The 26,286-nt window shown below is 32.1% G+C and overlaps 4 protein-coding genes across 6 annotated transcripts; 3 read left to right on the top strand and 1 right to left on the bottom strand.

The window, feature by feature from the left end:
• The first annotated feature begins 350 nt into the window (after positions 1–350).
• On the top strand, positions 351–1,259 carry LOC112510149. Of its 2 annotated transcripts, none has more exons than XM_025115463.1 (2): positions 351–1,079; positions 1,178–1,259. In XM_025115463.1, the coding sequence occupies exon 1, from the start codon at positions 703–705 to the stop codon at positions 1,036–1,038; it is 336 nt and encodes a 111-aa protein (XP_024971231.1). In that variant the 5' UTR covers positions 351–702; the 3' UTR covers positions 1,039–1,079; positions 1,178–1,259. The 2 variants fall into 2 exon arrangements, with proteins under 2 accessions (XP_024971231.1, XP_024971230.1); XM_025115462.1 differs by having other exon boundaries at positions 1,155–1,259.
• A 3,215-nt stretch (positions 1,260–4,474) lies between these two features.
• Positions 4,475–5,949, bottom strand: LOC112508835 (probable CCR4-associated factor 1 homolog 6). The gene is made up of 2 exons (XM_025113629.1): positions 5,617–5,949; positions 4,475–5,531 (listed from the first exon to the last, which is right to left on the bottom strand). Exon 2 carries the CDS (start codon positions 5,434–5,436, stop codon positions 4,627–4,629), a length of 810 nt encoding a protein of 269 aa, XP_024969397.1. The 5' UTR covers positions 5,437–5,531; positions 5,617–5,949; the 3' UTR covers positions 4,475–4,626.
• An 8,045-nt stretch (positions 5,950–13,994) lies between these two features.
• Positions 13,995–17,531, top strand: LOC112509463 (60S ribosomal protein L7-1-like). 2 transcript variants are annotated; one of them, XM_025114434.1, is made up of 7 exons: positions 14,007–14,154; positions 15,119–15,167; positions 15,644–15,841; positions 16,214–16,311; positions 16,416–16,553; positions 17,041–17,143; positions 17,223–17,531. In XM_025114434.1, exons 2-7 carry the CDS (start codon positions 15,129–15,131, stop codon positions 17,436–17,438), a joined length of 792 nt encoding a protein of 263 aa, XP_024970202.1. In that variant the 5' UTR covers positions 14,007–14,154; positions 15,119–15,128; the 3' UTR covers positions 17,439–17,531. The 2 variants fall into 2 exon arrangements, with proteins under 2 accessions (XP_024970203.1, XP_024970202.1); XM_025114435.1 differs by lacking the exon at positions 15,119–15,167 and having other exon boundaries at positions 13,995–14,154.
• A 6,147-nt stretch (positions 17,532–23,678) lies between these two features.
• On the top strand, positions 23,679–26,147 carry LOC112509633 (40S ribosomal protein S12-like). Its single transcript, XM_025114698.1, has 5 exons — positions 23,679–23,792; positions 24,146–24,181; positions 24,849–25,149; positions 25,810–25,875; positions 25,962–26,147. The coding sequence occupies exons 2-5, from the start codon at positions 24,174–24,176 to the stop codon at positions 26,019–26,021; spliced, it is 435 nt and encodes a 144-aa protein (XP_024970466.1). The 5' UTR covers positions 23,679–23,792; positions 24,146–24,173; the 3' UTR covers positions 26,022–26,147.
• The last annotated feature ends 139 nt before the right edge of the window (positions 26,148–26,286 follow it).

Below are 26,286 nucleotides of genomic sequence, written 5' to 3'. Positions count from 1 at the left end.
GACGGTCAGTGCCTCTTTTTATAATAAGTGGTTAGTAAACACTATATCTTATCAAGGTAAGAGCCTCTTATCCAATAAGAAGCAAGTAAACACTCCCTTACTTATTTAGGGGCAGGGACGGACCTAGAATTTTTTTCAAATGATGGTACCAACTGACTATAACAAACAAATATACGGAATTTTTTTCTATCAATGACACTATTTGACTAAGAAAATGACACTGTACGATTCGAACTTGAGTCTGTGGTGGAATAAAAGCCTTGCAAACCAACTCTATCAAATAAAATTTGTTCTCGTAAAGTTTTAAAATACATACGATGATACACGACAGATTAATACGGTTGCGCCTTTCAGAATCTAATTTTTTTTACTTTTCAACGGAGGAATAATACGGTGACATGTACCCCATAACCACCAAAGTAGGTCCGTCCCTGTTTAGAGGCCCTATCTTGAAGGTGACGACGATGTCAAGTTGATGGCATAGAAAGACCGAGCGTTCACGCGGTCTTTGTTAGAAAGCATTTTCAGTCCATTTGCTGGAAAATGCCTGAATAAAACGACCGAGACCACTGGCCAATATATGCGGTTTTTAACCGATTCACTCTAAACCGGTTCTTAACCGATTCACTCCAAACCGGTTCTCATGCCACCCGTCTTGGAATCTTTCGTACATTTCTCCCCCCAACCTCCATTTTGCCAGAGATGGAGAATGGGGACGATTGGTTAGCATACGACAAGCTCCAGCACTTCCTTCTCTGCTTCTTCATCACCGTCATCTTCTCCTTCCTCGCTTCCCGTACCAGATACTCCGCCCTACGCCGCCGCAGCATCTCACTAGGTTGCATCCTTTCTCTCACCGTTGGCGCTGCCAAAGAGGTCGCTGACGAGCTCGGTTTCTTCAAATCAGCCGGCGCTTCCACCAAAGACGCGGTTGCCGACATAGTCGGCGCTTCAGTTGCCGTGATCGCTCTTAGTTTGTGGAACTTCTTTTGTTTCCGCAATAGATCGGGGCAAACTCGAGGAGTCGAGATGGTTTGATCTTCAATCGATCGCTCATTGTTGAATTGTTCATCGATCAGGTTTTCATTCTGATAGCTGTATATTTGTTGCTTAATCCTGAACTTGCATCACTTCTCTGGCTAATTTTGTTGTAGATCTGTATATCGATATTAATCAGAAAAGCTTAGGTAGTTGGAGGCAGAATACGTAGTCGCAGGTGATTATTACAGGTTCAATACATTGAGATCCTCAACCTTTTGAATTGATAACCACCATTGTAGCAACTTGATCTTCAAATTCTTCTCAGCTTCATAAAGTAAGACGATGACATGGATCTGAAACTTGCAATTGTTTCCACGAATACGGTGTATGCGAATTGAATAACTGAAAGAACCCTAGTTTCCATTTTGTTATGTAGCAGAGATCATTCATGATCAATTGAAGCAAATGACTACCAAATTGTATTGGAGTAGCATTAGATTCAACCTTGCTTTCAATTTGACGACAGAAGACCTACCATTTCGTGATTGGTTTGGGAGGGAGAATGCTCGATTGCCAGTTTATAAGATTACGGAACTAAAAGTTTCCAACACAAAGAGAACTACAGATGAAAGACTAAGATGTTTGTTTACCTCTTAATAGTTCTATTAAGAGATCTAAATTGTTAAAAGGTGAATCTTATTTAGTAAAAAAAGAATCTATCTCTTAATGGTTCTAAAACCCTCTAAATGATTCTGTATCATGGACCTCCCTTAAACATTAAAGGCCCTAATTTCATTGTAAACAATTACCGAACAATTATATTTCATTTTACACTATATCATGATTGTCTTAATTATTCTGATCGCTTAATTATTCTGCACCAAATCATTCAGCAGCTGCTAAATAGTCTCTAATTGATTATATCTTGGTTTGACAATTAGTCATGCCGATTCAAATTTCTATTAATGTTGTATTCAATTCGTTGTTTCATGTTTCATTATGTTCCGATGTAATACAACTTCACGCATAACTCATTTTATCTCCATGTTGAAGAGAATGGACCTCATGGTAGTTTTTGTTTGGGAACAATGTAGACATGCCAGAGAATTACCGAACACATTATTTCCCACAACCCATGAAACCGTAGGTTCCTTGGTCCACCTTTTTGCCCTTCTTAGACTTCCTAATTATCTTTCTCATGGAAAGCTGTGATGATCGTTACATTATTTCATCTGTGTCAACTTAATTCCAACGACGCAAGTAGATCAGTTAACACATATTCGAGTGTCGCCTCACATGAGAGTGTCTAGAAGTTCTTTTTCCTGAATATACTCATCAGATTTCCATTATTGTATTTGATGGACCTTTAAAAGAGTATCTGCTCTTTTTAGGGTACGTTTGATATTCAGATAGGACAGGACATAACTGAATAGTTGTTCAACATTTAGTAAAATATAGATCCATTCCACTTTGTTACGTAGACGGTGGAACATTCCACTCAGTTCCTGTTTTGTTACACATAAAAGTCCTGCCAAAAACACCTTTAATGTTGATATGGCATTATTTTTTGGTAGCTTCACATGAGTTGTATCAGATTTGGAACCAACATTCTTCGGGAGACTTCTCATTCTTTCCTTCCACCCTGCGCCAGCTGCTACTGCTCCCAGTTTCAAATTGGTTGTAATGGCCGTTGGTTGTAATGACTACTGGTCCCACAACCCTTAAATGGGGTTAGTCTTTATGTATCTAATTTGCTCTTCCAACCTTACAGCTGGTTTATTAATACACTCAATGTCCTCTTATTGAGTTACTATAATCTGATTTGACGAAAAGTTGTTTGGTAATTGCTGAATGGTTTGGTGCAGAATGATTAAAATGTCAGAATGATTAAGAGACTCTCATGATAAAATGCAAAATGAAATATAATTGTTTGGTAATTGTGTACAATGAAATTAGGGCTCTTAATGGTTAAGGGAGATCCCGTGTACAAAATCATTTTAGAATCATTAAGAGGCAGACTTTTTTTCTCCAAACAAGATTCACCTCTTAATGATTCAGAGGTTGCCTCTTAATGAAACTATTAAGAGGTAAACAAACAACCCCGAAATATTCCCTTAAAACCAGACCTTGTACAATATCAACATGGTACCAGTTTTTGCATCAAACTCGACTTGTCAGCTGGGTTGCTGTTATGTAACAAAACGGATAATTTGTATGCAGATTTCGCTTGTGTTATAGAGGTCAGGATTATGATGCCTGTGAATTCTATTCTTGCCTTTTACCAACTTCACCATAATTTCAACAAACGGTAACACATATAAAGCGCTATCATGATATGGATTATAGATAGACACAGAATAACAGACCCTTCTTGCAGGAGATGGGGAGCAACTTGGGAACAAGAGAGAGAATCATCCATGGCCAAGCTTCAACATCTAACATAACCTCCATGAGCCATTTCTATGACCTAGGTACAGAGTTGTTTCATACATTACCATTTATAAATAAAACCAAGAACCTTTTCTCAAAGATTATTGGTCTTTTTTACTTTGAAGCTAAAACTTCAAGTCTCTTTATGAGACCTTTATAACAAACTAACACGCACACGCAGAATTGAAGAGCAGGCATGCACACAGCTATATGTATCGTGAAATAAAGACAAAAGCTTGTTGACAGCAGCCATAAAGTGAGATTTTCAGAAATTTTGCAACCAAAAAAGCATTCGGGACAAGACCTATCTGAAATATATCAAAGATCATAGGTCATGTAGGTTCTTTACAGGCACAGATGAAAACCAAAGTTGCCAAAGCTTGAAAATGGCAACACAAACAACGATTTCCCAAAAATGAGAAAACAACTAAAAGACACGACAAATGAAACACACACTCGTACATGGGTGTAAATTTACAGAATTTGGCAAAAAGAAGTTATCAAGAACCAAAATGACTTATAACCGTTAACAAAACCCATGCCAATTTAAACAACGATATTTCCCGTGAAAAGTTGAGCCTTGGTCATAAGTGAGAGGGTTACAATTATGTGTTACCTTCATCAAAATGAGTGCATATAAAGATAAAATAACATCTTTTTAGTATGAAAATGCTACAAGTTAACAAGAAACAATTATCGAATACACTATATGATGCTATGCCCACGAGTCTGCACAACACCAACGTGTAATGCTGACAAGAAACTAAATACGAAAATCAAAGAAGAACAGAACAATACCTCTTGGGATTGCAGGTTCTAATCCTCCTTCCTTCCAGATTGGCAAAAGAAAGGAGGGTCATACCTGTAGAACAAACAATAGAACAGAACCAGCCAAAAAAGTAATTGCACTGCCAATTAGAGATGATTCACCATGAAACCAGAAAACCTTGTATAGAAAATCATATAAGAGACATCAATTGAACCAGCTTGCGTTGTTGTGTGCTAAGGAAATATAAATTGTAAAACAAAGAAGCCAAAACATCAAGAGATCATAAGAGAGAACAGAAAAAATCAAAAAGTAACCTTTTTTATCCTCAAGAAGTGTACAAGCTGTGGTGCCATTACAACACAAATTGTAACTTAACATACATTGATACAACTACCATCTTTTATAATCTTTTTTTTTATATTTTTTTTAGCAATTGCAAAGCACTGTCAATTCTCAACACCTAAACCATATAAAACACCAGCATATTTCTCCAATGAACCACTAAAGAAATTCTCTTTCAACTTCCTGAAAGTACAAGAAGTAAGCAAACTGTCTGAACCAGCCTGATGACAAACCCCAACTCTTTCCACTTCCAACAGTTCAGCTAACTTGTTTAACCCTCCATGAAGACTATTACAGAACTTCATCAAATGCTTAATGTCATAAATGGTCGGAAAATACATATTGATCAAACTAAAGAACCCAGCTTGTGTATCAGGTAGATTCTTGCAAGTCAGCACCTTCAATAAATAACCAAAATCATATCCACTGTGGAAAGTCACCCAATACACATTATCATTCAAAACAATCCCTGATGACATTAACAGCTCCCCGAATCTCCGTGCATCGATACCTTTTTCGTTGTTTTTCTTAAAATCTATACCACTCTCTCTCAAAAGCTCGACCGAATCGTTTGCAAAAACATCATCATTCACATTGAATTCACGGAAATTGAATTGCCAAATGCAATGCTTATCTGTTCCGCAGGTCGGCAGATTGCCTTGCTTGTCGGAGAAAGTTAACCCTAATTGGATCAATTTCAACATATCGACGTTGTCTTTTAATGTTTGGTAATGATAATCGTTGCTGTTTTTGAAATTACCGACGGGACGAAGAACAATCCCTGGAAACTCGGTATCCATTGCTATGTAAGGAAAATCATCAACAATACCTCGAATCAATGTGAATTCTTCTTCTAGATTGTCATCCCACACCTCACGAATCTGAATCGAATCGCTTTTCGGCAAAAGCGACATTTCTCGATTAACTTGTAGAATTCTTTCGAGATCTATTGCAGAAACAACGCATACATCAAGTCGTTCTACAGAAATCCTTCAGAATCGATCCAGATCTGGAATGAAAAAAAAAAAAAACACATACAACAATCATCATCATCAACATCGAATAATTCGACACCACAAAAACAACAGTCTTACCGGAATTAATACGCAATAACGAGGATGGAAAACGGAAAACGGAAATCGAACGTCGTGTGTTTGGAATCGTGAATAAATTAATGGCAATTTTAGGGATGAGATGAGATGAGAGATAGCAGAGGTCGGAGGAATGGTGGGGTGATTGAACGTCGGTAAGAGGAGTCTTTTCCCTGTCCACCTCCTTCACTAGGGGCTGCAGAAAGAGAGAGAGAAAGAGAAAAGACAGCACAATTACAGACTGAAAATGGCGAAATTTTAAAGGGAGGAGGGGAAGAGAGAGTGAATAGCAGTTGGTAAATTGATATCGAAGTTGCAGAAATTTTGTGGCCATTCAAAAAAACTAAACTTTTTCCACCGCCTTTATCTTTGATTTTTTTAATATTATTTTTATTTTTAAATTGCAGATATTTCAGGATGGATACTTCTGGAACAACAACAAACATCCTATCCACGTTTTTACTCATCAACACTCTTTATTCTTTTTTCTCGTTTATTAAAACTAAAATGATACTCATCTTGTTTTTAATATTTTATTTTTTATTTTAATCATATTTAATATAATTTTAAAAAAATAATAAAATTTTTATTTTTAAATAAAATATAAATATAAAGATATCGTAAAAATTTTAAAAATATGTATATCAATGTTAATGTCAAATCAACTAATTAAAATTTTTTATTTTTTATGTAATTTTTATCAATTTTTTTTTTGGTTTGATAATATTTTTTTTATAAAATATAATAATTAAGTATTTTGTTAGAACTTAATGATTATCTTAATTGTATTTTAGATCTTTTTATATTTAAAATATGATATTTATCTTGTATTTGATTATGTTTATCTGCAGTTAGATACGCGAATTCAAACATGAAGTTTTAATAAGTTGTACTTACGCACAATTTACTTGTAATATTGAATTTTAAGTGATATGCATAAATAAGCATTATTTCATGTATAAAAAATGAGTTTTAAGGGTTTTTGGTCAAATACTTTATAATATAGTATATATAAATATATTTTTACCTACTAATTTCGTCAAATATATTGACATCAACATTGTGTTTTCAAATTTAGAAAGAAAAATAAATGAAAAGATTAAAAAATATATATATATTTTTATTTGTATTCTGAAAATTAAAAAAAATCATGTTTTTAAATAGAAGAAAAATAAAAGAAAATATTTCATTTTTATTAATATACTTTTTTAAAATATATTTTTTTAAATGAAAAATTGGGTAATTATGTAATTTTAATAAAAAAAATTTAAAGGTTATAATTTCTTTCCTTTTATTTTCTTTTCTTTCATCCCATATTAAGAGGATAAGTTTTCGGAAAAAACTTATCATTATTTTTCTTCTTATATCTTCTATAAAAATTTCAATTTAAGAACACGAATTTTTTTACTTTCCTCCTTTTTCCCTCATTTTCCTTTCTTTTCTTTACTCAGTTTTACATTATCAATGTTGAATTGACTTGATTCTGATATAAAAATGATATGTATAAAATCACCCTTTAAAATAAGAGTAAATTATGATTTTTATCTGAATGGTTTATAAAGGTTTCTATTTTTGCCACTATGGTTTACGTATCAAGTGGTGGAAATGGGAATCAAGATAATTAAATCAGAGAGAAGAACATGTTTACCGACGGGAATGAGGACGGAGGTTGGAATCGGGCGCATGGATGTGGATCAGGGTCCCCATCCCTGTCCCATTCTCATGCCTGGTTCACTCTTTCAATAAATATAAGTCAACAATGGTGAATTTGATATGTATACAAGACAAACAAAACTAAGATACGAGATTGGAAAGACAATCGGAAAAAAGAACCCTCAACAAGATTAAATGAAAAAAAAGTTGTCAAGATACAATCGACAACAACGCTCTCTCAAGAATGAACATGGATTCATTTCTTGATCTTTAATATGATCTATAAGGCCTTTGATATCAGTAGGTTTGACGAACAGGTAAATTATTGTTCATCACCATATCGATAAATTGATCATATGCAAAGGGTCTTTGTCCTAGCGGTATCGTAGCCCTTGGCCTTCTAGGAGGTCAGGGGTTCAAATCTCACCATAGGTGAGAAGGGTGTATGAGTTTATTTGTTGCATTTGCCGTATATAAATATTATATACTTCAAAAAAAATTGATCATATGCAATGCAACTACTACTTTAGATACCATCAACTTCCATATATCATTCCTAACTTCTGCCAAACTTCTCTTATAATTAATATAAGTTAAATCATTACTTGTTATATATAAAACTTCTATACTGTATAAAAAAGGAATAAATCCTATAAAAAGTATTATACATAATGGTTCTTTTGTTTTTACATTCTCATGTTTCGTTTAAAATTGTTTTGCATTGCAAACTACGATATACGTTGTTTACTTTTTACAATTAGGGGCTGTTTACCAAACATTTACCTGATAAGTACTTATCGGGAAAATTCAATACTATTATTTATTACCTGGTAAGATTTTAGTCAACAAAAACGGCTTTTTATGCAACAATTTACCCGGTAAGAGCTGACCATGGTAAGAGTCATTGCACTCACTTACTGAGTAAGACTCTCGGTCTTTGCCTAGCTCTTACCGGGTAAGATTCTTGGTCATTGCTATATTCATCCAGTAAGGTAATATAACTTGGTAAGCGCTTACCCGAGTAAGCATTTGGTAAACGGCCCCTTAGTAACTCAATACCATTATTATGTTGCATCATACTTATAAAATGGGTTTAACTAAGGGGTTATTTGGTTGATTTTCATTAATTTTTGTGTAGATAAAGTTGTTTATGTATATCGAGAAGGTTTTTTGGGAGGTTTTTTCATAGACGTAAGGAGTGTATTTCTTAATTGGGAGGGGTAGGTTTAGAACGGAAAAAAAAAAAACTTGACTTCTTGCAAGCAAAAAAAAAAAAAGTTCCCCTGAAAGCTTATTGAATAAGTCGATTTTTACATCATTAAACCACTATCAAACAATCATGTATAACTAAATCAAATAAGTTGTGAGTTTTATTAAGCACATTAAGCTGCTAACAAACATGCTCTAAAGCAATATATGTTACATATTTTTTGTAGATAGTGTATTCAACATATAACTTTTATTTGGAAATTAATTGTATGATTTTTTTTATATCAAGAAAGAAAAATACGACCCTCAGATTATTAACGTGCTATTAAGTTGTGTAGTATATAATATATTCATTACTAGATTAAATGTAGATGGCATCTTTGTAAAATTCAAGTATGCCGTGGTGAATTCAATAATTTTTTGGCGATTACATTCAGCTTTACACAAGCAAAAATAAAATCCCAACCAAAATTTATGCAGGCAACGAAGAAGTAAATATAGGTTGCAAAATAGTATTGTTATTGGATACAAATGTTGATATTTTTCCTTTTTAAAACGGTTCTATTTTTTCCAGGGAAATAATAAAACAAGTTACACTCAATTAAACGATAACCCATCACTCTAAATATATAAATAACATCAAGTAATTAACACATCACATCAAATCATGACTTTACAAACATATAAATAACACTAGTTGTGTGTTCAGAAATATGTAGTCAAAGGTGGTAAGAGTTGAGTGTAAGTAAGTAGGTGACCAGGTGTAACTGGGGAAGTGATGACTGGAGGAGAGCATGCGAGCGCGCAAGAAAAGAGTGAAGGGAGTCAGAGGCGACAAATGGGTGCGTGGGATCAATAAGTGCACGCTGTAAAGTTTTTTTTAGCTGGGTCAATAAGCTTAACTAGATTTGTCAACATAATAAATATAAGGTAAGTTTTTAGTTTTTTAGAGTCATCTGGATCAAAACACCCACGTTCCAATCTGTCGTTGTGCTTTGCAAATACTACTTGATGGTTGTGACCAAGTGGTTACATAAACCATGCAGACATTAGAATAAAATGTAACCACAACCAAGATCCATACAAAAAAACGTGTAGATTGAGTATTTTAAAATTTTAGTGCCAAATTTTACAAAGATCTGAATCAAAGTTACGAAACAACTGCCCATGACCTCCACAATATACACAAGATCAATCGAATCATTTGCCTTATCGTGATGCTATATTGCTAATCATGACTCTAAACTTAAAAGATAGAGGGATTAATTCGTAAGTGAGAGGGATAAGAACGAAACCAACCATATTTCTATTCATACAATATACAGTGTTTTATGACAATAAAAGATGGCCATATATCTTGATAAATCATGGTTATCTTACTTGAAGTGAAATGCCACCACGCTCATCGCTACCTTTAAGGCCAATACCAATTAGTTTCGCTCTTTCATGACAACTAAATATTTGTCATTTCAATTTTTTTGTCTTACAAAATAAATGTAAGATACCAAATGACTTTTGGTCTAGCGGTATCATAGTCTTTGGCCTCCTAGAAAATCAGGGGTTTAAACCTCATAAAAAACGAGGAGGGTGTGTAAGTTTTTTTGTTGCACTTACCATGTATAAATATTATATACTTAAAAAAAATGTAAGATTTAAATATTAAACTCAAATTACTGTGTTAATTTTATAAATCTTTTAGACTAATCACAATTCATTTTAGTATTAAGTTCTTTACTATCTAAGAATTCAATGTTAAGGGTATATGGGTATTTCTTTTGTAACTCCTATATCATTAATTGGGAGTTATAAGATCCATAAAATCACATGATTTTTGCATTTTTAATATTGATCTTGTGATTTTTTTTTCATTTTTTTCAATATTGATCTTCCATTTTTAATATTTATAAATTTGCGATTGGTGGAGGAGATCCGCTAGTAAAGTGTTTGTTATCGTTCAAGCAATTATGAACAAAAAATTTGGAAAACAACACGACAACATTGAGAATGTTAAAATTGTTTATGATGATAGTCGAAGTTTGAAATCAAAAAGTGAAGTAAATAATCAAAGCGAGTGGCTTGGTAATTATGAACACAAATTGATATGTATACACTCATATGAACACAAATTGACATATATGAACACTTGTGTCAATTATGAATACAAATTGAACATATATGTGACCACTTGTGACAATTATGAACACAAATTAAAAGTATATGAACACTTATAACAATTGTAAACATAAATTGAACATATATGTGAACATTTTGTGACAATTATGAACAAAAATTGAACATATATGAACACTTATGAACACAGTTGAATATATACGATTTCTACTGTTTGTAATTGATGTCATTGGATGCACATTATCTTTTACATAACTACCCATCAAAATTCTAAAGTTGTTGTCACAGATTTTAACAATTCTTAACGTTTAGACAAAATTCTAATTTGATGCATGAAGTAAGTTTTGTCAAAGAGTATGTATCTATCGATCTCACATCTATTGGTCCTTAAGAAACGCTTGAAAGGGTCGTCGTTCGATTGATACAGGAAAGTGACAAAATTGTTTTGACTGCAGAACCATATCCTCAATTCCTCAATTTCAACCAACGATATTTTAGTGCGTCATTTAGGAGTAACTCATAAAAGTGTATTTCTATAATGAATATACGTTTTTGATATAAAATTTTATACACAACATGAAAATCGATAAAATGGAACATAGAAGGGTAAAAATTGAAAATTTGAAAACCATAGGGTACGAAGTTTAAATAAAATAAAGCATACTCCATATTTTATAAGAGGATCTCCAACAGCTTCTTTAAAATAGAGAAGATAATTTTTTATTATCTATAATACTCCAACAGTTTTCCTATCTCATTCTCTAAAATAGATAATAATGGAGAAAACTCCAATTATAGAAAATTCTATAAAAATCCAAAGACAACGAAGAGGAATAGTTCTTTAGGGTATATTTCAAATGCAACCATGTCAATTTGTACAACCAATGCAATCCAATCAATTGAGATATTTATGAAAATGATGAGAATTCATTTATTATGATTTGAATATTCATGTAAGATGATTAGAGTTAATTAATTATGATTAATCATTTATATTAGAAAACAATCAAAACCTTTATGAAATCACATATTTATCAAATTAAATAGACGGTTGAGATTGAGTTGTATTGGTTGTATAAATGTAAAAGATTGCATAATAACTCACCTCTAGTTCTTTATTCATCCCACCAACGAGGGTTGGATTAGTACCATTTTATATGTATTTAAAAAAAGTGTATTGAGATTATAAAAGTGTAGAATATTTAAATAATACTAGTTGTGTACCCACGCAATGCAGCGGGAGCCATGAATTTTAATGATTTTGAAGTTTCACTGGTTTTATTAGAGAAGATTTAACGATGATATAAGTTACAATTGATCTTTACATATTAATACAATTTGAATAAAATAAAGTTATGGTTCCAATTACAATTTATCGATGAAAAAATTACATGAGAGTTTAAAATCCAATACATTTAAAATCCAACATATTTAAACGACTCCATAAATATGTTCGATTTACACAAAGGGCAAAGAATCAAGAGATCGAAAGCGAGACCGTGAGTTCTAAAGCAATTGAATAAGAGATGAATGAATAACTCATGGTGAATATTATTTTGAATCTCACATTGGGGGATGAGGAGAAAACATAGATATATGAGAGGCAGGGCTGTCCCTGGGGGAGGGCGGCACGGGCGTACGTCCAGGGCCCAAAAATATAAGGGGCCCAAATTTTCCCCTTAAAGTATATAGTAGTCTAAAATAATTTAATAAATTAAAGAAACCAAAAAATTGTAGCATATAATAAGAGACAAAAATAATTTAGTAGATAATAAGGGCCCAAAAATATATCAACTAATTACATTGGAGAAGAAAATAAAAAAATAAATTGATCATTCATTATATGCTATTGTTTATTGTCCCAATAATTTTTTTTTATCTCCAACAAGGTCCAATGATATTGGCTATTGCTATCTCTATATGCTTGACTATTTTCGTGCTTCAACAATTCAACGTTAAGATCATGTGCTTGCTATTGCTATATATTTTTGTTATATATTTTTATCAATTTCTATTTTTATTGACTATTGGTTATGTTGTTCTAATTGTTTTTGTTGACTATTGTTATCTATTTTTGCTTCTACATAAAATATTTTACTTTTTTTTTACAATTAATCTATTGTTCTTATGATTTATGACGTGTTTCATGATTTTGTGATTAATCAATAAATTTTTTCTACTAGATGTATTTAGTAATGTCTCTTATATATGTCATGTTCCATAAACTTTTAATATTAACATTTTATTTTAGTTGAGCAAAAAAAAAAAGAAAAATAGAATTTAAATATTTTCATCAATTGTTTGACTTATGTATCTTTCATTGAGATTCCACCACACCACAAGATTCTATTTAAGTGCTCAAACAATCATTTGTTGAACTTGCATATTATATGTTTAATTCATTATTTATTTTTACTAGATCTCAATGGATCATATTTTCTTTCATATTCTTATTAATCTTCATTTGTCTACTTGTCTAAAAAACCTTGATAATCTTCTTTATTATTGATCTCTCATTGACCTCATGATTATTTCATTAACACGAAATCTCTTTTTGTATCAAAATAACACATATTTCTTGTTATAAAGTAAAAATTTCTTACTTTTTATAAAAATTTATCAACCATAGTTTCTATACTCTTGGTTTGAAATTACATAATAAGAAGTACGTAAATTTAAGTACTCTCTTATATATCTATAATATAGATAAATAAGATTTTTTTACTYAGTAAATTATTAACATTTCTTGTACTCAATTTTATACTAATGAAAAACATTTATTACTGAAGGTCACTACAAGAAAAKTGAGYTTTGACGATGCGCCTTTTAGCGATGACATGTTTCATAAGTTATAGCGATGACATGTTGTTGTTATATACTCTTTCTAATGATAAACGGACTTTTAGCGACAACAAAAGTCGTTGCTAAAAGTCTTGTTTCTTGCAGTGGGGGCCCTGTTTTTATGTTCGCCCAGGGCCTAAAAAATGTCAAAAACGGGCCTGATGAGAGGGTGAAGACATGAGTGAAATGTGTCAAAAATATCTTGTAAACATGAAAAGAATAAGTAATAATGTGCATCGGTAACTTGTATTATATGTTATTTTACTTGTATATTAAGAGATTTTAAAACTAAATGCATAAAAGTAGTAGTACTTAATGCATTATGAGTTGTTTTTAAGACTTTGTATATTAAAAATTGTTTTTAAAACTTTTAAAAAATTTGGTTTATAAGATAATATAAATATAGATAATTAATAATAAAATCTATAAAATAAAGAATCTGATCAAATTAATTATAATTTATTTTATAGATTTTGACTTAAATACTAAATATATAATTTTTTCTTTTACACCACATTCTTTTCTTTTCGTTTTTTTTTTCTTTTCTTCTCTCCACAATCCACATTCGTGAAGACAGGTTAGGCTTTTACCCTACTTGCGTCCTCCACTCTGAATACCAGGGTTAGGGTTTTACATTCCAACCATCGTCATTCCGCAATACGCAGCAGCGGAGAGAGCTTTCGTATCACTCGGTGATTTCCGATCTAGGTTTGTGTTCTTCATAATCGACATTTGATTTCTCTATTCTTTACGGTTGAGAAAACAGATGTCTGCTTATTTGGTAGCCGAGTTTTGTGATTGAAATTATCCTACGTAACTTTCTGTTGTTGTTTTTATTCTCACTCTTGTAATTTCTTAAAGAATCAAGAACTTTGTTTAAATGGTTTATGTTTTGAGGTTTTGTTAGTGTTTTCTAGCTGCAATATTCGTTGTAAACAGGACGCCGTGATGTTCGATTTCTCTATCATTTGTTTAAATGCCGTTTGAACAGGAGGTGGTCATATTTTCCTTTTCTCATCATTATCGGCAAAATTAAGTTCTCTTTGCTGGCCGGTAGGGTACGATTGGAGTTGCCCTTTTAGGAATTACTCTCCAATGGGAACTCTTTCCTGTTTACTTTGACTACAGAATACTATAATTTACCTTTATTGGCTTAGTTTTCTATGGCTCTGTTACATTTCCAACTGAAGAATTTAGCAACAGAATATGGTAGGGTATGTAAACAGTCCCCCTTTTATTAGCAGTACCTGGTATTGTCGTGTAAGATTGCATTATTTTGTTAATTTTGATCGAATCCTCCTAAAGTAAATTATATTCATTGATGGTGAGATATCTAATCATGATTTCTTAATCAAATCAATGATTTTCTTGGAATTATGGTCTCGCTGGTATTGAACATTTCCCTTTCCGTTCCAACCAGCCAAAAACGAGCAGTTAGTGGTTACTGGTAAGTTTGTACACCCTCCCGAAATAAGTTTTCACAATTCTATTTTAGTTTGTCCAAAAGTAAGCGTCTACTTTCAGACGTAATTGTGTACTTTCCAATGCTACCCTTAATTATGAGATGAAGGAGTTAATCATTCCCTTTATTAAAACCTTACGAACCCGGCGTCTCCCCTCAAAAGTAGTGACTGCTGCAAGGAATGTAAAACTCTAACTCAATTTTGTGCAGGGTGCAAGGAATGTATAACCCTAACCCTGAGATGATAGAGTTTTCGAAGTTATAGTGATTTAGTTAGTTCGAGTCGCATAGGTATTAGTTAAATGCCGTTACTTGTATTTGGTTGTGGCATCATTGCATTAAGGCACCATAGAAGAAACTCATGATACTAGAAATATTTGTGTTGATGGTCAATTTTTCTGGGTAACCGTTAGTATCCCGGCCAGCTTATGCGCACCGACTAATCCCCCTCGTGACCATGAACGGATTGGAGTTACGGAAGGGGAACCTCAATGGCCACAAGGGCTTTTGCAGCACCTGGATTCAAACCGGGGAAGATGAGATTTCAACTACATCTCCGAGCCTTAACTGGTGTGCCACAAACCAAGTGGTTTGATGGTCAAATTTTCAGTATTTGTGGTTGGGAAGTAGAACCTACATGTATAATGTACTACAATTGTTTAATAACTTCTTCTACTTAATTGTATATTAGGTGCCACATGCAAAATCTCTTATATGGCCTTCTGTTTTTATCAGGTAGCTTCAACCGTCATGGCTGATGAGGAACCAAAGCCTCTAAATTATGTGTCCGAGATTGTATTGAAGAAAAGAAAAAGCAATGAGGACTGGGCGAATAGAAGGAAGGAGCAGTTGGAGCAAAGGGTGAAGAAATCTAAGCGTGATAATTTCGTTATCAAGAAGCCAGAACAGTTTATCAGAGAATTCCGTGATAAAGTAAACATTCACATCACCGAAAAAATCTCGTTTGGTCTGCCATAAGCTAGCTTTTTGGAAAACTACTTCAAGTAGTGTTTCACTAAGCTCCGATGGCTTTTTTCCACTTCTGCTGCCAATTAAGTCATTTAAATTTTCAGCATGTTCTTTTATGTTTTCTACATTGTCTTATAGCTTATGAGCTAGTTTTTACCAAAGGTGACTAGTTCATGAGCTAGCTTATCAGCTAACAGCTAGCTTATCAGCTGGTTTGCAAAAAAGAGTCTTAATGGACCAATACATATTAACTTCAGCTAATTAATATTTGTTTGATGGTTTGTTTGCTCAATTTTTTTCCCGGTTTTAGCATAACTAACTGAGGTTTTTATTCAGGAGTCTGATCTCATCAAAATGAAACACAGGGGAAAACGACCAATAAAAGCATCCATGTTCCCGCAATCAAAGCTTCTTTTTGTCATCCGCATACAGGGGTCTGTCACCGATGACGATATTTGTTTTTTGGCAACTGTTCATGTGAAATTGTAGTCTTTCTGTTTTTTGTGTAGTTAATTACTCCTAGTGTTCTTTTTTTCAGTAAAAGCGACATGCATCCACAGACAAGGAAACTCTTATACTCTCTGAGACTTAGAAGAATATTCAGTGGTGTTTTTGTCAAAGCAAATAACAGAATATTGGAAATTCTACAGAAAGTGGAGCCGTATGTGACTTACGGGTAAGTCACAGATCCAAGTGATTGCATTGTTTAATTCTTCTAAGGGTCTGTTTGTTAGCAGGTTAATAAGCTTAATGAGATGGGACTCGCAGTTTCTTCGGTCAGCTACATATGACTGTTTGGTAGTGGTTCAATGATATAGAAAATGACTTATTCAGTAAACTTCTAGGGGGAGGTTTATGCAGAAAGCCAAGTTTTTTCCAAATCTGCCCCTCTCAATTAAAAAACACGCTCTGAAAAAATCCTCCGGAAGAAAAACCTTCCCAATTTATACAGACAATTTTATCTGTACAGGATTTGATGGAAAACCAACCAAACAGCTCCCATCCTTTAGCGCCAGCTCAATTGGCAAATAATGGCTTAGCCTTGAGCTCTTGTCCATAGGTCATCAGTTTGAGTGTCTCCCACAGACGTTGGGGATTTTCCAGGGGGTGCTATATTATAATGGTAATAATATTCTAAACCTGTCTATTTTGACCATCTAAAGATATCCAAACCTCAAGAGCATGAATGAGCTGATATACAAGAAGGGGTTGGCAAAAGTTAACAAACAGATATTTCCTTTGACGGATAATAACATCATCGAACAGGTATGGCGTTTTATATATGATCGCGTTGTTTCTGCATTTTTAAGACATTAGATATTCACCGAGTTGATGATTTTGGCAGGCACTGAGTGAGCATGGAATTATATGCATAGAAGACATCGTAAAAGAGATTGCAAATGTGGGCCCACATTTCAAGGAGGTTTGCAATTTTTTGTGTCCGTTCAGTCTGAACGAGCCGCAGAAGGCGTTGCAAGGTAAGAAACGGCCGTTTAGGGATGGCGGTGATTCCGGAAACCGTGAGGATCAAATCAACGAGTTGATCGGTAAAATGAATTAGAACTCGAAATCTGTTTAGGTGTGAATGTGAACCAAAAGGTCTCTCTTTGAATTTTGAACTCAAGGGTAAAATCAGCTTCTCTTATTCTTTGCTTTCTTTGGTAAAAGCCTTGCAATTTTTTGCCGTTTGGGCTTCCATTTTTGATGATTATTGAATGCTTTTATGATATAACATTTTGCATATTTCAACAAGTTTTTGTTACCCGATTTCTTCTATTTTTACCTGGAAATGGGTTTTTAATTTGGGAAAGTTGCACCAAAATGGAACCAATTTTTATCTGATTTTTATTTTGGGGAACCGACTTTTAAAAATGTCATTTTGGGGGAACCAATTTGCACCTGATTCCTATTTTGAGGATTCAACTTGCAAAATAATTATAAAAAAATAACTAAAATTCGTTTTTTTCAAAAATTAATGCAATAAAATTTATTTTTCATTTCAAAATATCGTTTTTTAATTCGATATCAAATTGAATTTAAAAAAAATAATTCAAATTACTACAATAAAAATTATTTTTTTTACTAATACAAAATAAAAAAATCAATTTAATAAAAAAAATTAATTGATGCAATAAAAAATAAATATTAAATATCACATTCAAGATTTTTATATCTAACCAATCTGTATTAACATTAAAGTTTAAATCAAATTTGGCAAATGAAACCAAAAGTTTGATAAAGATCTTTTAATGACGATTTTGAAAATTGGTTCCCCAAAATAGAAATTAGGTGAAAGTTTGTTCTATTTTGGTGTAATTTTTCATTTTACTTTTAATGACACAATTGATTCAGCATAGGTGGGTGAAATCATTTTGTTAAGGTTTTAGGGATCAAATTTTATATGGGTAGTTTAGTAATTTATCAATGTTATCTCACTGAAAGAAAAATGCATTATGTTGCCTGAAGGATTTTCCTAATATGATGTTCTTCTAAGTAGTTATAATCTAAGGTAGTCAGGTAAGATTTTTGGCCATTAAAATGCCTAGTTCCAAATAACTCATTATGGTCTTGTTATGGCATATCATGGACGTCAAGTTAACCCCTATAGCTCCATTTTAAGGCTTGACTCCCGTTATAACGCATTATGAAACGTTACAATGTGTTATGGTGTGTTACAACACGTTAAGGTGTGGGTATTTTTAATATATAACTTGTAAGGATAAATTATGTATGAGAATTGAGACCTGCGACTTAAATAAACATAAGAAACTTAACAACTTAATGCCTAAATAGGTAAATATTTATTCTCATTCTAATACGCAAAGAGTCAAATATGAATTCCTTGAAAACCGGAGAAAGCAGTAAGTTTAAATTCTAAGGTTCCGGTTGGTTCGTAGGATTGGATGAGATTTGGAATTGAATTTCATTTCAATCTCATGTTTGGTTTGAAGGATTTCTCGGATTTGAAAACCCGGGATTTCAATGAAATACCACAAACATGAAATCCTATGGGCGTAATTGGTATTTTATGGGATTTCGTAGAACTTTTATGTAATAAATGTTCTAAAATGTGTTAAAACATTTGTTTTTAAGTAATCAATTAACAAAAAGAAATTAATTAAGTAATCAATCAATTCCATTACAAATTCTACAAACCCCAAACACACCAAAAATTCCAAATCTTTTCATGAAATTCAAATCTCTTCAAACCATTCAGGCTTGTTTGGTTTGCATGATTGTTTTTTAAGGATTTGGATTTGGAGGGATTTGAATTGAAATGAATTTGAAATCATTTGTGCGTGTGGGTTGTAGTATTTGAAATGGAATCGGATTCCATTATTTATAAATAATTTATAAAAAAACTATATATTTTTTAAAAATAACTAAATTAAATTTTTATTAATCGATTATTACACAATAAATGTTTTAAACATTTTTTAAAACTTTATTGCATACAATCCTAAAAAAGTCCATGAAATTCCGAACACCCGCCAAGGATTTCAATATCCTATGTTTGTAGGATTTAGAATTTTGATTAAATCCTAAAAGATTTCAAATCCGGACATTCCAACAAACCAAAGGAAAACCTAAGATTTAAAATTTGGGCAATCCAACAAACCAAACATGACATTGGAATGAATTTGAATCTAGATTCCCCCAAATCCTTTCATTCCTGCAAATCAAATGGGACCGAAGAGATTTAATCTCGATTTTACACCTTGATATCATTTTCTATAAGCTCTATATATTGGATATCGATGATTCTTCTTTCCTTTTTAGTTTATATGAATTTTACGTGTGCTACATTATTCAAAACACTATATATGTCCCTCCTTAAGGCACGTCTTAGAAAACGCCGTGGCTTCGCTGGTAACTAGTAAGGCTTGAGGTTTAACCTCTCCGTCATGTCATTTAGAACCTTGGTTTTTGGAGAACCACTTCGCACCATTTGATTTTTTCAAAATAAAATCAACATAAATTAGAATATTTAGATTTTTTTTTATTAATCTGGATATCCAACCCGCTATACGAGCCGACTAATCTCAAGGCGACCACTTGCTTTGCAGATAGCTTGGAGTCACCACATTTGAACCTCCGTGGCCACAGGAAGATTTTTATTCCTTATTAGATTTGAACCTGAAACACTCCTGGTACTTTTAACCTTTGGAGCCAAGTTCAAACCAATCAGACACCACCCTTGTGATTGAATATTTAGTTATTTATATACATATACACATGATTACATGTTTTGAAACAGAAATTGTTGATCTTAATCAAAATTTATATTTAGTTTTTAGTATTAATATACGATAAATATTAGAAAGTTACACCACAGTACATCATATTAGGGGTCATTTAGGTAAATGACTTTAAATGAGTTTTTAGTTAGATTCATAATATTTTGGCCTATATAAGAAAAATGGATTTATACTTATGAGAATGTCGTTGATTTAATTAAAATCTCGACTAAGGTTATATACATAAGAATCTCCCATACTATGTGCAACTCATAACTAAAGTCGAACATCTTTCGTCAAAAAATCGGTGGGAAATTTTGCTGAGGATGGAGAATGGGGACAATCGATTAAGCCTACGACAACGTCGACAAGGTCTAACACTTCAGTATCTGTTTTTCTATCAGTGCCATTTTCTCCTTCCTTATATCTCATACATGATACTTTGTCCTACGTCACAATAACATCCGACTATGTTGCATTCTTTCTCCTCTTGGGAATTGTAAAAGGTAAAAAACGAGATCAAATTCTTCAGATCGACAAGCATTTTTATCAAAGAATATTAGGAAACATAGAATGACAAAAATTGGAAATTTCAAAAGTACGAGGTACAATGATAAAATAAAGTTGACTCGCCACTTTTTGTTAGGGATGCGTAAGAAACAACAATTGGTAAATTGATCGAACCTGGCCTCAAAAAAAGAGAAACAACTGATAATTCGATCAAACCAAACCCAAAAAAAGTTGATATGAACTACAAGGGTTGTGGCGTAGTGGTTGAAATTCTGGGCTTGTGATGGAATATCTCATTTGTCCAGGGTTCGAATCCAGACATACACAACAGTTGTGAATGTTGAGTTTTATCAGGGTTGATTTCTTCCAGTAACAATATGCCGAAATTAGTTTAAATAAAAGTTATTGTGAGATAACCTGACGACACTTAGGAGCTGTTTGGTTCAGGAGGGGAATGTAAATAAGATTGAAAATAAAAATGACAAGTTTAACCTGGAATGATGACTTGAGTTTCTAAGAGAATGAATCAATTATCAATACTATATTATAAAGCATTTAACAAAACTTTTAAAAACCATTTTTTATACATGAAGTACTGTTTATTAATCCACATTACTTAAAATTCAAGATTACAAGTAAATTGTGTATAAATACAAATTATTAAAGCTCTATGCCTTAATTCGTGTAATTAACTGTGGATAAATATAATCAAATACAAGATAAATATTTCATTTAAATATAAAAAATCAAATATAATTAGGATAATTGTTATGTTCAAACAAAATACTTAATTATAATTNGGGTCTCACAAAAACAGGTTGGTCTCACGTGAACCCAACCCTATATACATATATAGATAAAGATAAGCTACATGAATAGACAAGTTTACTAAATGTCCCTCAAATAATTGAGAAGAGGCATGAGGTTGACCCCTCCCTTCTATTAATGAAACTTGAACAACCAAATTAAATGAGGGTAACGTATCATCTATTAAATTACGTTAGAAGAGTTACTCGTGTAATGTAACGAGATAAATCTTGATTGTAATGTTTAAATTTTTATTTCTTTGTCTCTATCGATATAATACGATTTTATGTGGTTTTGAGAAAATGATAATGTTTTTTGAATGAAATATAAATTGAAGATATCATAAAAATTTGAAAAAATAATTTGATATTAGTATTAAAATAACTATTTAATAGTTCTCGTTTTTTTTTTGTGTAACTTCTTTAATTAATTTTTTATTATAATTTAATAACAAAATAATTTATTTTTGGTTTAACAATATAATTTTTTATAAGGATAATAATTAAACATTCTGTTAGAACTCAATGATAATCTTAATTATATTTTAGATTTTTTATATTTGAAATGAATGTTTATCCTACATTTGATTATGTTTATCTGCAGTTAGTCACACGAATTTAATAATGTAGCTTTAATAAGTTGTATCAAAAATATTTGTAATCTTGAATTTCAAGTAATATGCATTAATAAATAATACTTCATGTATAAAAAATGGTTTTAAATTTTTTTTATCAAATACTTTATAATATAGTATAGAGATACATATAGATAGATGTTTTACAAATTTAACCATTAGTATAAACCATACAAATTAATTAATTGAAATATTTATAGAAATGTTGAAAGTTTATTTATTATGATTTCAATATTTATGGAAAATTATCAGTGTTTCATTTATTATGATCAACGTTTTATGTTAGAAAACAATTTCAAATATTCATTAGACTAGATAAATAGTTAAAATTGGTTTGTATGGTTTATATTAATAGTTGAATTTGTAAATGAAATACCCCCAAGGCCCCAACACTACTAGAAAAAGGACTATCACCTACAGATAGCATCAATGGCAAAAATCCGTCTGTGATTTCCAACAGATTACTGACAGAGTCAATTAAAAATAAATAAAAAATTTATAAAAGTTTTATCCGTGGGTACTTACTGACAAATGGAATAATCAAAAAAATAATAAATAAATAATCTGTGGATGATCCGTCAGTAATTACCTAATTGACGATGAATTACGGACGGATACTTTAATTTTTTTTTAAACTTATATGCGTATTACCGTCGAATATTTTAATTTTAATTTTTATATTTAAGAGTGTTAATAAATAAAAAATTTAATATATCTACCGACTTAATTTTAGTTTTTTTAATATCGAAGTTATAAGCAATTAAAAATTAAAATATCATTTTCTGAAAACCATATAAAACCGTATTATAACATTGACAGAAACAAAATAAAACAAAATATTAAAATCAAGATGTATCTTACTGTATTACACGAATACCCTTCTAGTATTGTATAAAACCAAACAATTTTTTTTATATTTAAATCTCCTTTTTTAATTTAAAAAATCACATATATGATATATTTTATTTTTAATTAAAATAAATTTAATAATAATTCTTTTTAAATTTTTTAGTTTGAAAAATCACTGACAGAATATATTTTAATTTTAATTTTAATTAAAATAAATTTTATCAAAAATATTTTTTAAACGTAATTATTTTTTTGTAAATGTAAGTATTTTTTTTTGTTATATTTGTCTAATTTTATAGATCTAAATACTTTTTGTTTCAAAAAATATTTAGGAACTTAATCGTTCAAAATATGAATGTTTATTGGGGTTTATTTTGAATTTTTTTCCACTATTTTACCACTTTAACTAGTTGTACAAGTCATAAGAATGTATTCAACATGTTTTAGAAAAGTCCAAGAATTTATTTAACATGTTTTGGATTGTCCAAGAATTATTTGTTCCAAAAATTGTCCAATGAGTTATTTAACATGTTTTAAATTGTCCAATGATTTATTTATTCAAAAAAATTGTCCAAGGAGTTATTTAACATGTTTTAGATTATCCAAGAACTTATTTGTTCCCAAAAATTGTCCAAAAACTTAATCATTCCAAACACTAAAGTTAATTGGATTTTTTTAGTATTTCCCGTGCATCTATTATTCTATTTGGTCGGAGTTGGGCCAGGCCCACTGAAAGACCCAACCCGATCGTGTTTACCCATTCGCGGGCTTACATTGTTGCCCTAATTCTAAACGCAGTCACAGACCTGAGCGGCGATTCAAACGATTCCTAATTCGTGCTCTGTTCTTCGTTGATTCCTCAACGTCTTCAAATCAAGTAAGAATTTTCTATTTCCAAGCTTTGATTTCCATGTTAGGGTTTTGTTTCGATTAGAGTTTTGTATCAGTGGTTGCATTTTGTGTTCCTTGTTTTGGAGTATCCGTTTGTATTTGTATTACTGGAGAAATTTTGAACAACAAATGTTTCAAGTAACTATGTGGTCAATAATTTACTGATTTGGATTTTACGTTTTTACTGAACCCTTGATTTGAGCAGTAATTCTGAGGTGATTTTGGTAATCTGTGACCTAGGAATCACTCTCTAATAGGAACTCTTTGCTGTTAAATTGGAATGCAGATTACTATAATTTACATTTTTTTGACTTATTTTTCTACTGCTCTTTGTTACAGTTTGAACTGAAGAATTGATCAACAGAATATGGCAGGGTATGTAAACAGCTTCCCTTTTATACAATAGTAATACCTGATATTATCCTTTAAGATTGCATTATCTTGTTAATTTTGATTTTGAGTCCTAATATAACTTCTTTTCATGGATGATAAGATGTCTAATCATGATTTTTTAATCAAGTCAACAATTTTCTTGTAATTATGGTCTCACTGGTATCCAACATTTCATTGTCTGTTCCAACCAGCCCAACATGACTCATTTGCTGTAAACTTGTATTCCCTCCCTCCCAAATAGTGTTGATAATGTTATTTTAGTTTGTCCCAAAATAAGCGTCGTACTTTCAGAAGTAAGTGACTTTACAATTCTACCCTTAATTATGAGACGAAGAAATTCATTTTTCCTCTATTAAAAGTAGGGTCTTGGACATTACCCTATTATCAAGGGTAAAATTGTCATTTAGCTGATTAAAAAGCGTAATAATTACACATTTCTAAAACTGTCTGCACTTTTCATTGGGGACATTTTATTTTTTAGGGCAGGGGAGTAATAAGTTTGCTAAGTTCTGTTATTTTGAGCTTGAGTTGATATTAAACATGGCCATACTTTTAAGTTACCTTTTTCGGAAATATAATATCTCTTCCAGAGTAAACATTTATGGTATTCAAGTCTTTTTATGCTTAAATGAGTGTATTTCTTTTGCAGTGAAGAGGCTGTTGTTCCAGTAGAGGTGGCTGCCCCTGCTCCCGCCCCTGCCCTTGGTGAGCCAATGGACATCATGACTGCTTTGCAGCTTGTGCTGAGGAAATCACTTGCTCATGGTGGCCTAGTCCGTGGACTTCACGAGGCTGCAAAGGTGATCGAGAAGCATGCTGCCCAAATTTGTGTATTAGCAGAGGACTGTAACCAGCCAGACTATCAAAAATTGGTCAAAGCACTTTGCGCTGACCACAATGTGAGCTTGATAACAGTTCCCAGTGCAAAGACTCTTGGCGAGTGGGCTGGTGTAAGTCTCTTGCCTCACATTTATTCTGGAGAGTGCTGTCTTTGATATAATATTTGGACTTTTGAGGTTTTGCAATGTTGGTAGTTATTTTCCTACATAACAACCCGCCCTACATTGATAAAAATGAGATTTGTGAGCTCCGTATATGCTCAAAGTTATGAACTATCGATAACTCCACCATGATAATAAGTTGATTTGGAGGTTATTGGATCAGCCTACAGCTTTGGGTTATAGGGCGTTACAAATGTAATCAGAGGTCATCCTTGTACCATTGGGATGGTGGGGGCAAAATCTCATCGAGCGTGATGACATGAATTTCAGTGGGAGAGTTTGTAACAACCAGTACACTTAGGCGGACCCAGTTTTTTTTTTCAAGTGGTGGCATAATTGTACTATAAATAATATATAATTCTTTTTTCCACAATATTAGTAAAGATCTGTTGGGTGGTTTTTGTTATTACATAGAAAGTTCGAGTCGGGCTTACATAGAAAATGGCCTTTAATGATTGCCTTTTCTTGTTTATGCATTATCTTATTTTATTTAATATTCTTGCAAATTTTTATGCATAACCCATAATAGGACTTTGAGCACATATTATGGCTGTATGATTTGTGGGTCTACGATCATTTTTAGCGTTTGATTGAATTGTTTGATTGCAGTTGTGCAAGATAGATTCGGAAGGGAAGGCAAGGAAGGTTGTCGGTTGCTCATGCCTTGTCGTGAAGGTAAAGTTGGAAGGCGAAACCTATTGTTGAGTCCAGTTTCGGTTTTCCTAAATATATTTTAAAAGTTTTGTCGAACATTTTTGCAGGATTACGGAGAGGAATCTGAAGGTCTTCACATTGTTCAGGAGTATGTGAAATCTCACTAAGATGTAGCAATGGATCAAAATGTGTGATGTGGTTTTATTTAGTCAAAAACTTGCTTTTTTTAATTGGAGGAAACATTGTTTGTAGGAAATTTTGGACCATCTAATCTATCCAAAGCTCTTTTCCAAGTTTTGATTATTGCTTTATCCATTAGCTTGTGTTCGGATATACTAGACTAGTTTGATTTTGTTGATCTGCCGGTCGTTGGATCTTAAAAGGTCCGCTTCTTTTAAACCTAAACCCGCTTCATTGAAGCTTATTGAATTT

The sequence above is a fragment of the Cynara cardunculus genome (genome assembly GCF_001531365.2).
Source record: "Cynara cardunculus var. scolymus isolate 2C chromosome LG 3, CcrdV1, whole genome shotgun sequence".
In the NCBI taxonomy this organism is placed as follows: domain Eukaryota; kingdom Viridiplantae; phylum Streptophyta; class Magnoliopsida; order Asterales; family Asteraceae; genus Cynara; species Cynara cardunculus.
The sequence above is the reverse complement of the archived record's forward strand: the minus strand, read 5'-3'. Positions and strand labels throughout refer to the sequence as shown.

What these genes read in the sequence shown, in the direction of transcription:
- LOC112510149 (XM_025115463.1), top strand. Translation starts at nt 703, where the DNA reads ATGGAGAATGGGGACGATTGGTTAGCATACGACAAGCTCCAGCACTTC.
- LOC112508835 (XM_025113629.1), bottom strand. Translation starts at nt 5,436, where the DNA reads ATGTCGCTTTTGCCGAAAAGCGATTCGATTCAGATTCGTGAGGTGTGG.
- LOC112509463 (XM_025114434.1), top strand. Translation starts at nt 15,129, where the DNA reads ATGTATAACCCTAACCCTGAGATGATAGAGTTTTCGAAG. An exon ending in TTTGTCATCCGCATACAGGG is followed by an intron (nt 16,312 to 16,415) that starts GTCTGTCACCGA and finishes TCTTTTTTTCAG; the next exon opens with TAAAAGCGACATGCATCCAC. An exon ending in GAGCCGTATGTGACTTACGG is followed by an intron (nt 16,554 to 17,040) that starts GTAAGTCACAGA and finishes GACCATCTAAAG; the next exon opens with ATATCCAAACCTCAAGAGCA.
- LOC112509633 (XM_025114698.1), top strand. An exon ending in CTCTTGGCGAGTGGGCTGGT is followed by an intron (nt 25,150 to 25,809) that starts GTAAGTCTCTTG and finishes GTTTGATTGCAG; the next exon opens with TTGTGCAAGATAGATTCGGA. An exon ending in GCTCATGCCTTGTCGTGAAG is followed by an intron (nt 25,876 to 25,961) that starts GTAAAGTTGGAA and finishes ACATTTTTGCAG; the next exon opens with GATTACGGAGAGGAATCTGA.